Raw genomic sequence first — 13,934 nt, 5'->3', positions numbered from 1 at the left:
ACATAAACCACCAAATAAATACACAGATTTGGTGGTTTATGTTGACGATATTGTTATTACCGGCAATGATCAAGATGGTATCACTAACTTGAAGCAACATCTCTTTCAGCATTTTCAGACTAAAGACCTTGGCAGATTGAAATACTTTCTAGGGATTGAGGTTGCTCAGTCCAGCTCAGGTATTGTTATTTCTCAACGCAAGTATGCTTTAGACATTCTTGAGGAAACAGGAATAATGGGATGTCGACCCGTTGACACTCTTATGGATCCAAATGCTAAACTTCTGCCAGGACAAGGGGAGCCACTTAGTGATCCTGGAAGGTATAGGCGGTTGGTTGGAAAGTTGAATTATCTCACAGTGACTAGACCTGACATCTCTTTTCCTGTGAGTGTTGTAAGTCAGTTTATGACTTTCCCCTGTGATATTCATTGGGATGCAGTTGTTCGGATTTTGCGATATATAAAGTCATCTCCAGGTGAAGGACTATTCTTCGAGGATCGAGGTCATGAGCATATTATTGGATATACAGATGCTAATTGGGCAGGATCACTTTCTGATAGACGTTCTACCTCTGGATATTGTGTTTTAGTAGGAGGTAATTTGGTATCCTGAAAGAGTAAGAAACAGAGTGTGGTTGCTCGATCTAGTGCCGAAGCAGAGTATCGAGCAATGGCTGCAGCAACTTGCGAGCTGGTTTGGATCAAGCAATTGCTGAGAGAATTAAAATTTGGAGAAACTGGTAAGATGGAACTTGTATTTGATAATCAGGCAGCCCTTCATATTGCATCTAATCCAGTGTTCTATGAGAGGACCAAGCACATAGAGATTGATTGTCACTTTTTCAGAGAAAAGATACTCTCGGAAGATATTGTTACAAAATTTGTGAAGTCAAGTAATCAACTTGCAGATATCTTCACCAAGTCCTTCACCAGACCTCATATTAATTACATTTGTAACAAACTTGGTACGTATGACTTGTATGCACCAGCTTGAGGGGGAGTGTTAGAATAAGAATAGGAATAGCATATTGAATTCTACTTGGAAAGGGATTGTAATGTAGTGTCCTATTAGGAATAGGATTGGAATGTAGTGTCTAACAATAGGGTCTCAATGTAATAATTTAGAGGCAACAATTCAATAATATTTTTTCTCCTATATTTCTCATAGTTATAAAGTGTCTTATTAGCCTTTTTGGTGTATTTTCAGAAAGCTTGCTATATCTGTTCACAAGCGGTGTCCGAAGACTCAGTGTCACCTAATTTATGTAAGTATACTTCTGTACTTTTGGTAGATTAGTGTATTGTTTCCTCTAGTTTTCCCTGTACTTGATAATTCTGTCCAGTGAATGCCAGTTCATTTTCAAATGTCTGCTGCCTTATAGAGATGTTCCTTGGAGTATTCATAATTCTGTTAAAACCAAATACTGAACTGAACAAAAAATTGTTTTTGGCTATTTAGTATTTCGGTTTTATGCAAAAATGACCGAACATATCGAAAACCAATTTTTTATGATTATTGTATAAAATAATTCAACTGTATATACGTATTTGAACTTAAATATGTATATATATTATTTTTAAGATCTTATAGTTATTTGAATACATATAATATAACAATTCAATTGTATAATTATTTATTTCAAATTTACGTGTGAGCATACTAGGAGAGATAAGATTAGAAATAAAGATATCCAGGACGAGATAGGAGTGACTTTCATGGTGGACAAGATGAAGAAGCGAGACTGACATGGTTTGGGCATGTGAAGAGGAGAAGAGTGGATGCCCCAATGAGGAGGTGGATAGGTTGGCAATGGCGGGCATCAGGAGAGATAGAGGCATGGGAGGAAGGTAATTAGATAGGACATGACACACCTTGATCTTATCGAGGACATGAAGAGAAAATTATTCCTGGCTGAATAACTTTGCAAAAAAAAATACGTGGGGAAACTTCTCTGGTGGTGGCACAGACTCAATGTCCAGGAAACACTACCATGGTTTACACTGGCCCCTATCTAAGGACCCGTTTGTCCATGGATTTCCCTAGTAGTTTTTGGGAAAAAACTTGGAAATAGTGTTTGGCCATACAATTTGCAATTATTTGGCATTTACTTTTGACAAATAATCCAAATTCCCAAATACTAGGAAAAACTAGTATTTGGGCCAAATTTCATTTTTGGGAACTTTTAAAGGTGAAATGTGTTTTCCAAATACTATGGCCAAACACATGTTGAAATTTCACCCAAATCTTCACCCAAAAATGATTTGCCAAAAATATTTGGGAATCTTTGGCCAAACGCTAGCTAAGAACAATGTTGTAACATGTCTTGATTGTTGTCAAGACAAGTAAAAATAATTCATTTCCTCAATAACTTTTTCCTAAATCTAATCATGTTCACCGCTCAACCTCCTTTTTGATAGTCGTTCCTTCAGCACTCAACCTCTTCCGTCGGTTCAAGAAATGTCACGAACCTTTGGCACCATTATGTACCTTAAAATTCAAAGCATCCTCACAAGCCTTCATAGCTGTATCTTGAGACCTAGTATGTGGAGTCATCCACAACTGCATGACCCTATGAGTACTCAGCTTGAAGATTTAGACTTTAGAGCAAGGTCACATTTGATGACTTTTTTAGGACAACACTTTTACCTTCCTGTGATTTAAATTGATTTCATATTTCAACCTATTATTCCAAGTTAATTCCACCAGCTTTCTATTTCCCTTTGGCCTATCATCTATAGACATATCACCCTAGCAAGCAGTTGCAATAAATTGACTTGCCGTCAGATGTCCTTAAGAATCAGTGGATCACCTCACATGCTTCTAAGGTGTGCTTATGACTGTAAAACATCTCATCACTTGCCATTCTTTAAAAAAAAAAAATGAGACTGTAAACATCTCATGTTTTCATTTTTGGAATGTGATCCAAGTCTTCTTTTTCGACCACAGTACAGAAGAGAGAACTATTCCTTTATCATGTCTACTCTTTGCACTACTTTCACACATTAAGCTGCTTTGTCTATTTCTGAACTACCATTTCTCCGGTGTACATTCTGTGTCATGTTTTGTCATTTTCACTTCTTCAGTCGAAGGTATCTCTTTGCTGTTGATTTCCAAACTAGAAGCAGCAACCGTAGATTTTCCTAGAAGAATGAGGATATCTAATTAACAACCGACATGTTCTTTCAGTTGATTCTGCCCTTTGTTAGAGCTAGAAGGGCTTCCAAACTCATTGCATTACTTTGTCAAAAAGCAAATAAACGTTAAATCAACTGGATAAATATCTTGTCTGATGCCTTCAGGGATTTGGTCTAGTGATAAGATCACAACATGTGGTGTGTAAGTTAGACGCACATCATGGGGTTTGAGCTCTAATTTTAGGATCCTAGTTTTACACTCTTTTTGAACTTCTAGTCACACTCATCCGTGCTTGAAATAACATAGATTACAGATTGATTATTTATGTGCTTCATTGGTCCTTTCTGCATTTTAAAGGTATGGAATGAGGCTAAGAGTGAGTTCATACAGCGCTACTTACCTCAGTTCTTTCTCATGATTTCTATTTACCTCTCCATATATGTGTAGCTCTTCGAACTGCAATTCAAGCATTCCGTCGAGAAGAGGAGTCACATCTCAACCGTTCTTTAAAAAGAAGAAGGGAGAGATATGATCAGGTTTGCCATTTTCATATTTTTAAATTATATCACTACCTGAAATGAAGTGGAAAGAATGTTGAATGATGTTTAATTTAGACTAGAAATAAAAGGATAAAGTAGGGACTATCTGATTGTATCCTTGTACTAAAAAATCTGACTTTACTCTAAGGTCTTAATATTATATCTCTATGCAGGATAAAGGGACCTTTGGTGATTCAGCATTTTCGGATCATCTAAGAGGAAGAGGGGTTCAGTTTCCATTCGCTGTGACAGACAGGGTTATAATAAAGGTTCTTCCAGTAATATCTGAATTTCAATTCCTGATTGGTTTTTAATGGGTATCTAATTGAAATTATTAACCAAATAGGGTAACAAAAGGACACCTCAGCGTTTTGTGGGTCGTGAGGCTGTTGTTACCACTCAGTGCTTGAATGGATGGTACATCTTTTCTTTGCATTGTTTGTTGTCTTGAATTTCATTACATCCTTTCTGACTTTTCAAAGCAATTTACTATGATTTTGAAAATGTCCATTAAAATATTCTTTGTGCTTATGCTCTCAACATTTGAATTCTATATATCTGTTAAGACTTAAAGATTAAAATCTTGATAAATCCAGACGTCTCTCGTCCAGGCTTTGGTTCACTGGTAAACGCGTACAACATGATGTATGTGTTATGCATAGTTCGATGCTTTGTACTTTTCCATGAGTATTTAAGCGGAGAAGGGCAGAGAGGTGGGCCTGTTATCCATTTTGTTTCGAACCGTCCACACCTGGACCTCAGGAATTGCTCGACTATAAAAAAAAATCTACACTTCTCTAGCAGAGACATCCAACTGGGAAGTTGGAGAGTCTATACGTGTCATGCACTCCCTCAGTCTCAAAATAACTTTAACCCATCTCAAAATACAAATTTTGCTCCTTTCAGCACTTCAGCTTAAATATAAAGTAATACTTCACCACTTTTTTACATTTTACACCATTATTCGGAACTCTTCCGCCAGATTAAATATAACTATATACTCAAGCATTTTACAGTTCAACTTCTTGTAGATAAAAAGAATATTTTGGGATGGGGAGAGTTTGAATTAGACATTTATGCGCAACACTGGTCATCACAAAAAGTTTAACTAGTATGTTTCGTGGGAATGGCTGGAGAATTTTATGGGAGGGGAAGTAACGGAGGCAGGAAGAGGTAATTTTCCTCGTGCATGGTTAATTGAGAGAGAAGGGAGGGACCCTCATAATTGGTGAAAAGGAGGAAGCGAATGTCTTTATGTCCCTTCTAGTTGTGCCAACGATAGGAGCGGAAGATAACCAATGTTCTTACTACCCTGACATTTCATCTACTTCCTTTATCCAAACGTTGTGCAGAACTCTTGAAAACTTGGCATTATCTGTAACCCTCTTTTGTTTTGTATTTGATTTCTATACATGCATGTCCTAATTCCCCTAATTCCCGTTTCACATAAAGTGCGAGAGACTGCTCTTATCATATTGAGACTTGGATGCAGTCCTCTTTTAATAATTTGAGTAGTCCAAAACATAAAATGAAGTGTCGTATAGAGTAAGAGGGCCTTTGGATTGGCTTTTGGCTTTTGACATATAAGCCAAAAGCCATGAGTTAGCATATTTAACTTTTCACTTATTTTTAAGATTTTGACTTATAACCAACTGCTTATAAGAGCATCCAAGGGAGTGGCTTAGTGGTTCAATGAAGTTGGGTTGAGCACCATGAGGTCTTAGGTTTAATTCCTAACAGAGACAAACACTAGGTGGTTTTTCCCATCTGTGCTAGCCATGGTGGACAGAGTTACCTGGTACCTGAAGCTGGTGGGAGGTGACAGGTATTCCGTGGAATTAGTCGAGGTGCGCACAATCTGAACCGGACACCACGGTTATAAAAAAAGTGTTTATTTACACAAACACTAAAAAGAAATTCTTTAAAGCACTTAAATAAGCCAATCCAAACAGGCCCCAAGTCTCTTTACCCTGCCCAAGTGATAGTGGAAGGTGGTCAATCTTTGTCTATATTAAAAAAGAATCATTTTCAAAATATTTTACAACTCTATTCTAGATTTTCTCCTCTCTCTACCGGAAAACTTTGGAACATAGCCTTTTCTGTGGGGAGTGTTGAGACTTTATCCAAGTAAAAGTTCCATGATTACTGTGCATGGCTCTTGTACAGTTTAGGGGAAAGATTTAATCCATCAGAAACTATTCTTAGTACATGCACATAACTCAGATAAGTGGTACGCTTTATGAATTTTAAAATGCTTGACGCAAGTAAAACACGCAAGACTTAACATACTCCATTGTATTTCATATTCCTGACCTTGAAAATCTATCTAAAAAAATCGCTTACCTGAAAATGCTTATTTTGTGTTATTAGTTTATTAAAAAGATTTCTTCAGTTCATCTAAATTTATCAACTTCTACTTTTTCACAGAAAAGGGAAGAAAAGGTTAATCTTAAGTTTGTTGCATTTTGCTAAACCCTTAGAATCTGACTCTGATTTTTTTAACACACTTATCTTCATTGAACCTTGTCAAGAGGCTTCTGAGTTTTGCCTATTGAGCAACTGCTGAATACAGCTTATTCAACTCTTTCCTTTTTTCTTTGTGGAATATATCGGGATTTGCATCTATCTATACAATTGATGTCACGATTTGTTCTTGCATCTTACAATATTTGATAAAATTCTTCAACCACATGTGTAATGGTTTTCTGTACTATGAAGAAGACGGAGTTCTTGGTTCAACCTTTGTTAGTACTGAGAAGTTATTACCTCTCTTGTTATGAATCTGTAGTATAATGTGTCGTGTTCCATATGTCACATTTAAACAAACACTGGTAAGGATGTTCTTAAAGATTCTAATCTCTAATGATCCATTTTACCTATGAGGAATGACTATTAATCTGAATGTACAACTTGTGCAGGTATGTTGTAAAGACAGTAGATAATGCTGAGAGTGTGAAGTTGCAATATCGCTCCCTAGCCAAGGTTCCAGATAATTTATCAGTCCAGCCAATATCAAGTAAGACGGCAGCCAACTGGCTGTAGAGTTCCATTCAGCAGAATGATCACGATTCTCTCGTCCTAAAATGTCCATGACTCTCTCGTCCTAAAGTGATCATGACTGTCTCGCCCTAACTTACTGCACATAGACCATGTTTGATACATATAGTCCAACTAGAACAAGCATTGAGTTGTTTTTTCAAGCTGTAATTTAGATCTTGCATCTGTTCAACGTGATTCTCAGGCGTAGGTGTTGTATATTGTAGAGGTCTTGTAGCACTACAGCGTTGGGATGAAATCAGAGATATGAACTATAGAGTCGCCAGACTTATTCAAAATAAAGAATTATAGAGTGGTTTCTACAGGACTTTGTATCGACTCCTATTCAGAAATTATGAAGATGAAAATATCGTCTGCTTTACCTTCTGAAGCTCATTATGATAATGCCAAATGTGATTTGATTGAATTTGGAAAGTGCATCTTGTCAACAATGTTAAGTGATGATGGGGGCAAACTAGCCAGGCAGCAATGATATTACCCCAGAATTGTGTGCGCGCGTGTTGGGGTGGGGTGTGGGGGGTGACGACTTTCCAGGCACGCAAAAGTTTGGCCTAGCAGTCAATGAAGTTGGTGAAAACTATTGGAGATTAGGATTCAAATTCCAATAGAGGGCTTGGTGATTTTTTTTTCCATATGCCTGCCTTGATGAGGACTAGAAGGTAACAGGTTAGTCAAGGTGTGTGTGTGCAATATGGCTGCGGCACGCCGGCACCACTCCTTATTAATAAGATCTTGATAATTTTATTCTTTACTTGAGACCGACCCTAGCTCGGTTGGTACTTGAGGCATAATTGTTGCGGCACTCCGTTACAAATAAGATCTTGGTGATCAAATTTTCACCTGTGATTCTCCACAACGGTTGGTAAGTGTATAGGTGCTACCATTAACGTGATACGAGTTAAATACTTCCCGATAATATAATGTAAATGTAATAGAAGAGGCAAAGTCCAATTCCTCTCCCTCTCGACCAAAGGAAGGAGACATGAATTTCATTTAGGTGAATTCCAAATTTTATGCTGAAATTACTATCCTAATCCCAATAACCAAATGATCCCTAAGAGGCCAATATCAGGTAAAAAGGAAGACATTATTGGATTCTTAGATTTTTCTTCTTCGCATGCACAACACCACCCTAGTCCAGGGGTGTCATCTGGCATCACTTTGCAAACAAGTCTACTCATATATGTCTATAGATAAAGTGATTATACTAAAAATCGATACCTATATATACATACAATTGACAAGAAGTAAATATCAAATGTGAGATGAGAAATAAATCCTTAAAACTATCACAATTTGACACCCAAATTCACTTAGAAATTGAATTATAAGGACAAATACTAGCAGAATCATCATCTAGATAGAACAATACAATCATATTATTTTCTGCATTCCATTTTTTCAAATTGTGATCTGTTGACCATTGAACTGTTCCCGAGCCATCGAGCCATGGGATGGGAGGTGGGGGTGGGAGTCACAGCTCACAAGAATGCTTCTTTTCCCCCCTCACAACCAACAACTTTTAAACTGTTTCAAAGCACTATCCCTAAAATTCTTAACTCTTACTAAACAAAAATGAGTACAAAATAAATCCATTCCTCTACCAGCTCTAACTCTGCTAGTCTTCAACAAATAACAAGTAGGTCCAAATTCAATTCCCTTTTCTTGTACAATTACTCCCCAAGATTTTTTCAACACTTCATCTGAGTCCTCAACTAAATTCACATTTCGATTTTCTTCCTCATCATCGCGAAGTTCTTGAACAAATATTAGTCCATCTGGGGTTGTTGTTTTTCCACTTTCCCATTCACTTTTCATCATTGGCCATTTCTCCAACATGGCTCTCTCAGTTTTAATCCGTGGTCTTCGTCTTACTTGTCCTCCTCTCTCATCATCCTCATTCGCGTAAACATGGACAAACAATGGAGCTTGTTTCAAATTCTTTACAATGTCCACCATCGACACATTCATCCACTCTTCGATGTTTCTTGATAATATTGCTTTTTCCTTTCTTTGATCATCATTTTTCGCGACCCTACAATTTGATAGAGATAGAGATGTAGAAGAAACACCAATAGGTTTTCTTTGCAACATGCATGCTGTTGTTGATCTTCTCTGTATCGTTCCAATTTTATCCAATGTTCTTAGAGGAACACTCGGATTCACCCATAATGAAGTCATTTTTTTTTTTTTTGTGAGAAAATTTCACTCGTACCGGGGAATTAGTTAATTCCCGGGATTGATTTTTCTTTTTCTTTTTGTTGTTGAGGGAATTGAGGAGTGAGATTTGAATAGAAAAATTCTTGTGTTATTGAGAATGTGGCACGAGCATGGAATGGGTAGTTTGAGCAAAGGCACAAGCAAAGAATGGGTTGGGTAACAAAAGGCACATGTCTTAGGTTTGACATGTAACACTTGAGACCAATTGGTGATGAGGTGGCACCAATCATATTATGCCACGTTTGTGAATGATGAGACACGCGTATCATAATTCTTGAGGTGAGATTGTGGTTTTCTTCGTATACTATATCCAAATAAATTATTTAAGGCAAATATCTCGAGTGATTCTTTCCTTTATTCTCTTCAACATATCTTTTCAAATCTTTTTTTTTTTTTCATATAAATTATTATAGCTTATCTTTTAATTTTAAAATATTAAAATTAAATTCAAACTAAAATTTCTTTGAATTCTTCGTAAGATTTAGAATTTAAAATATAATTTTAATATATTTATTCATGAAATTAGCTATAAATAAAAATATGAAGATAAAATTAATACAAATAAAAAATTACTTTGAATTCAACATTTAAATATAAATTCAAACGCTTACAACTCATATCTTCAAGATAAATACGAATCAATATAAATTCAGAAGTATAAAATAAATATAAGTTCAGATTATATGTATAAATATACAAATTTAAAATGTATGTGAAGGAAATATAACAACATATATACAAAAATACAACCACTTTGATAGAAATTTACAAACAAATTCACTTTATGACTAAATATAATTTATACAAAATACCTTCAGTTATATACAAACACATGTAGTTGAATACCGATATATAATGTATAAAATATAAATCAATATATTTAATACAAACCAAAAACTAATTATACAACTTATAGATATATGTATATATCAACATATGACAACTGTCTAATTGTATATTACGGTTATTTGTATGAATATATACATACAAAAATCGATATGATCTCGGAGGCGGATCCAGGATTCGGAGTCTCAGGGTGCCAAGTACACTTGTCGATTCAAACAATCGGAGACTCCAAATCCTGGATTCGCCTCCAAGGGCAGAACCAATTTATGGTCAAAGTGTTCATTTTAACCTTCTTCGTCAGAAAACTGTACTATTTATATATAGTTAATTTTTTTTTTGATATATAGTAGATGTTGAAACCCCTTCGACTAGTTCATGTGTTTTTTTATTTCGATTTTAAACCTCTCTAATAAAAATTCTGGCTCCGCTACTATCTCTTAACAGGGAGTGGTTAGAAAAGGAATGCTTCAACTTTTTATCTATTTATTTAAAAAAAAAATATGACTTTCGCAATTTGGCCTCAATTTTGTGTGCAAAGTTTTATTATAATAATTAAGAATTAAAATTCATTACATATTCAAAATTTATAATTTGGTATTTTGAAATAGAGTCAGAGCTCAGATAACAACATATAAAGAACTTAAACCCTCTCCCTAAACTTGCTATTTTAGTCAAAAATAAATGAATTAATATAAGTCAATAATAATTAAAAACATATCTAGTGAAGAGGAATAAAAAGGAATTTTTCAATTATAAGATCGGGTTATTATTATAGATCAACTTAATCTGATAAGATTAATCTATATACTTTGCACAAAATTTAAATCTTATTTATATTGAAAGGACAAGTCAATTAATGGATTCTAATTATACCTAAGTTAACGTCTTAATGATATGAAATTTGATGTATTACGGGCCAATAAAAAGTTTTAAATAAGTATAATTTTGACTTCACTAGTAAAATATAATTTAAAAGAGGTTGCTGCATAGTTGGATACAGTTAATTTAATTGATAGAAATAAACTAAGTATAAATAACCACCAAAAAAGGTTTGCTGCCAGCGGGATGCCAACCTGCATGCTCCAGGCATAATATATACGCTTTCTCAGTGGCGCTACAAAGCACTTTGGTACACTGGGTGACACTATTATTATATATCTATATTCTGTATATATACCTATACATGTATAGAGTTTATGTCGAAACTTACGGGTGGCGTGGCACCTCACGAATCTTAATAGATCTGCTCCAGGATATGATATACAAACTTGTGTGTAACATTCACACGAATGTATATTTGGATATATATAAAATATCTTCAAGTCATTTACAACGTGGTTGCTCCACCTTTGGAGTGAGAATAATCTTTGAAACGTTTTTTGGCCTTTAGTTTATACAAAATTCTAATAAATGCCAGGGACAAATTCTATTACATCAATCACAATTGGGTATCATAAAGTTTTCGAAATACAAAATAAAAAAACGAGGGACATTTAGTGGGTGTTTGGCCATGAAAATTAAAAAATTTTAAAGTTGGAGTTGAAATTGCGTTAAGGATGAAAAAAAGTGAAAATAATTTTTTCTTGTTTTTCACTTTCAAATACAACTCCAAGTTGTATTTGAAATTCTCATGATAAAACATCAACTTGAAATTGAATTTGACATAAAGTAAAAATTATTTTCAAAAAAGTGAAAAAAAGTTTATGGCCAAACGGGACCTAAATATTTTCTCTATATTGGTGTCTTTTCAACTACCTCGAAAAGAAATTCAATATCATACCAAAATGTCTAGCCAAGCTTCTGCGAAGCCTAAAGTATATTTTCTTTCAGAAAGTGTTGAATTTTTTCGCCAGAATTGGAGAAAAAATAAATGTTTTTGAACAGTAGCAGACCCTATTTTTCATAAGCTAAAAAGCGTCGATTTTTTGTCAAAAACACTTGTGGACATTGGTCAAGCACAACCCACTGTACACTAACATTAGAAATTTTTTTTATTGAGTTTTCATTCAAGATAAATGACTTATTTATTGAGAGAAGTAACAGATTAAAGAGAAAGAAGGTATAGCCTTGTACATAGATCAGTCTTCAAATGGACATTTATATCTAGAAGACGCTAACATAAATTACATCTAGCAACTTGGGAAACAACACTAAATTGTGGGCAAAACAAAATTGATGTCACACTTGAGCTTGGATAACAACAACATACCCAGTGTATTTCTCATAAAATGAGGTTTGGGAAGGGTAAAGTGTATACAGTCCATACCAATATCACTATTTCAGATGAAGTAGAAAGGTTGTTTTCGATAGACCCCCGACTCAGAACAAATAAAAATATAACAAGCAAAAAACATAAAGACAAACAACAAAATGAGGTAACACACAACTAGATAATAAAAGAAACATGATATCTACAGAGTAATTATACTATGAACTATCTATACGAAATCACAAATATCACCAAAACACCACGAACAGAAAACTAAAAAACACATGCATAACTCTAAGAAAAGCAAACAAATTAATAAGAAAGAAATTTCACTAGGCAGGTGGAAATAGGCGCTAACACACTCTTCGCACAAAAAAATCCAATTCAAAGTTCATTTATCCGCTCGTCAGTTGTCGGAATGTAAGGAGCCGTTTGTTTAGGCAGGGTGCTCGTTTTTCATTACATCAGGCTTGTAGATCAAACATAGATGCCAATTGATTTCATTAAACAAGATATATGTTGTGTTTTTTTAACAAGTTTCACATAAGAAAAGATGATATATTGTGCAGTTACGGATCCACAGCCCTTGACACAGATAGACGTATCAAAAGTTCCGTATACATTTCTCAATACAACTTCTTTCAAATTCATCAAAATTCATGTATTGACTCTTGAATGCCTGTTAAGATATGATATTCATATGGGTAGATATTACGTGTATTGAATACATTCTTTTAGTCTCAAATAAAAGAACATACTTGGTTAAAAATTTGTTTGATAGAGAAAACACCATATCATGGTTTAATGTTAATTTCTTGAAATGCATAACCGCTATTAAAAATATGTCAATAAGTACACTGACATTTTAGACAGCCAAAGCAAAAGTCATGCATTATAAGTGTTTACATCATGCAGCTACTATAAAAGACCCATGAAAATATTACTCCCTCCGTTTCAGAAGAATCACCTACTTTGACTTGGCATAAAGTTTAAGAAAATAAAGAAGACTTTTGAATCTAGTGGCCTTAAATTAAAGTTATATCAAATGTACCAAAATGTCTTTTAATCTTGTGGTTCTAAACATGTCATGTGGAAAGTTGAAATTAAAGTATTGCCAAAAAAGAACAGAGATCATTCTTTTTTAAACGAACTAAAAAGGAAAGTAGGTCATTTTTTTTTAAACGGAGGAAGTATTACACTAAGGGTTCGTTTGGTTTGAAAACAAGTTATACCGGGATTAGTTATTCTGGGATAAGTTATGCTGGGATTAGTTATCGTGGAATAAGTTATCCTGGTATTATTCTTTAGTGGTTGTTTGATTTGTGGTACTAAAAATAATCTGTAGTGCATTATTTGTAAAAATATATTGTTTGTTTACTAAAACACCCTTCACAATATTTAGCTAATTATTTCCCTTCATATTAAATCATACAAAAAAAATTAAAAAGTTACTAATTTTTTTTTTTAAACTTTATTAGTTTCTTTTTCCTAAAAATATATGTTAAGAAATTTTTGTTGATATTTCTTAAATGTGTATGAAGCTCTAATATTTCATGTTAAATTACTTATTTTGTTCTAAATTTCATAAAATATTGATAATCTCATTTTTGTCAAAAAAAAATTCTTCATCAAAAAATGTGAAACAGAATTACTCTCATTTTTCATTATTTAGTATCATTAATATTTGGAGAGTCAAATTGTATTTTTAAAAAAAATAAATTTTCAAATATTTTTAGCTAAATATAAAAATATTTTTTTATTTAATAATTAAACATGTATTAAGTTGGAAAGGGAATATCAACATACTTTAATAACTTGTCCATGATAAATTTGTTAGGAAAAATAAAAATTTATGTCCATAATAAATTTATTAGGAAAAATGAAAATCTAAAGTACGATTAATTAACGTTTCTACAAAATAGAAAGA

At 34.0% G+C, this 13,934-nt stretch overlaps 2 protein-coding genes across 3 annotated transcripts in view; one reads left to right on the top strand and one right to left on the bottom strand.

Moving 5' to 3' along the window:
- Positions 1-7,093, top strand: part of LOC107871146 (U-box domain-containing protein 62) — a 16,665-nt gene extending 9,572 nt beyond the window's left edge. The window contains exons 4-8 of one of the 2 annotated variants that reach the window (XM_016717959.2): positions 1,208-1,265; positions 3,584-3,672; positions 3,849-3,944; positions 4,022-4,092; positions 6,594-7,093. In XM_016717959.2, coding sequence (XP_016573445.2) covers positions 1,208-1,265; positions 3,584-3,672; positions 3,849-3,944; positions 4,022-4,092; positions 6,594-6,717 — 438 coding nt within the window. In that variant the 3' untranslated portion in view covers positions 6,718-7,093. The remainder of the gene's footprint in view (positions 1-1,207; positions 1,266-3,583; positions 3,673-3,848; positions 3,945-4,021; positions 4,093-6,593) is intronic. The other variant, XM_047412684.1, reaches the window with a different exon arrangement.
- Positions 7,094-8,238: 1,145 nt separating this feature from the next.
- On the bottom strand, positions 8,239-8,913 carry LOC107872086. The gene has a single exon (XM_016718891.1). It carries the CDS (start codon positions 8,911-8,913, stop codon positions 8,239-8,241), a length of 675 nt encoding a protein of 224 aa, XP_016574377.1.
- Between the last annotated feature and the right edge of the window lie 5,021 nt (positions 8,914-13,934).

Source organism: Capsicum annuum, chromosome 5 (genome assembly GCF_002878395.1).
Source record: "Capsicum annuum cultivar UCD-10X-F1 chromosome 5, UCD10Xv1.1, whole genome shotgun sequence".
Taxonomy (NCBI): Eukaryota; Viridiplantae; Streptophyta; class Magnoliopsida; order Solanales; family Solanaceae; genus Capsicum; species Capsicum annuum.
The sequence above is the reverse complement of the archived record's forward strand: the minus strand, read 5'-3'. Positions and strand labels throughout refer to the sequence as shown.

Excerpts from the sequence above, each read along its gene's own strand:
- LOC107872086 (XM_016718891.1), bottom strand. The coding sequence starts at position 8,913 with ATGACTTCATTATGGGTGAATCCGAGTGTTCCTCTAAGAACATTGGAT.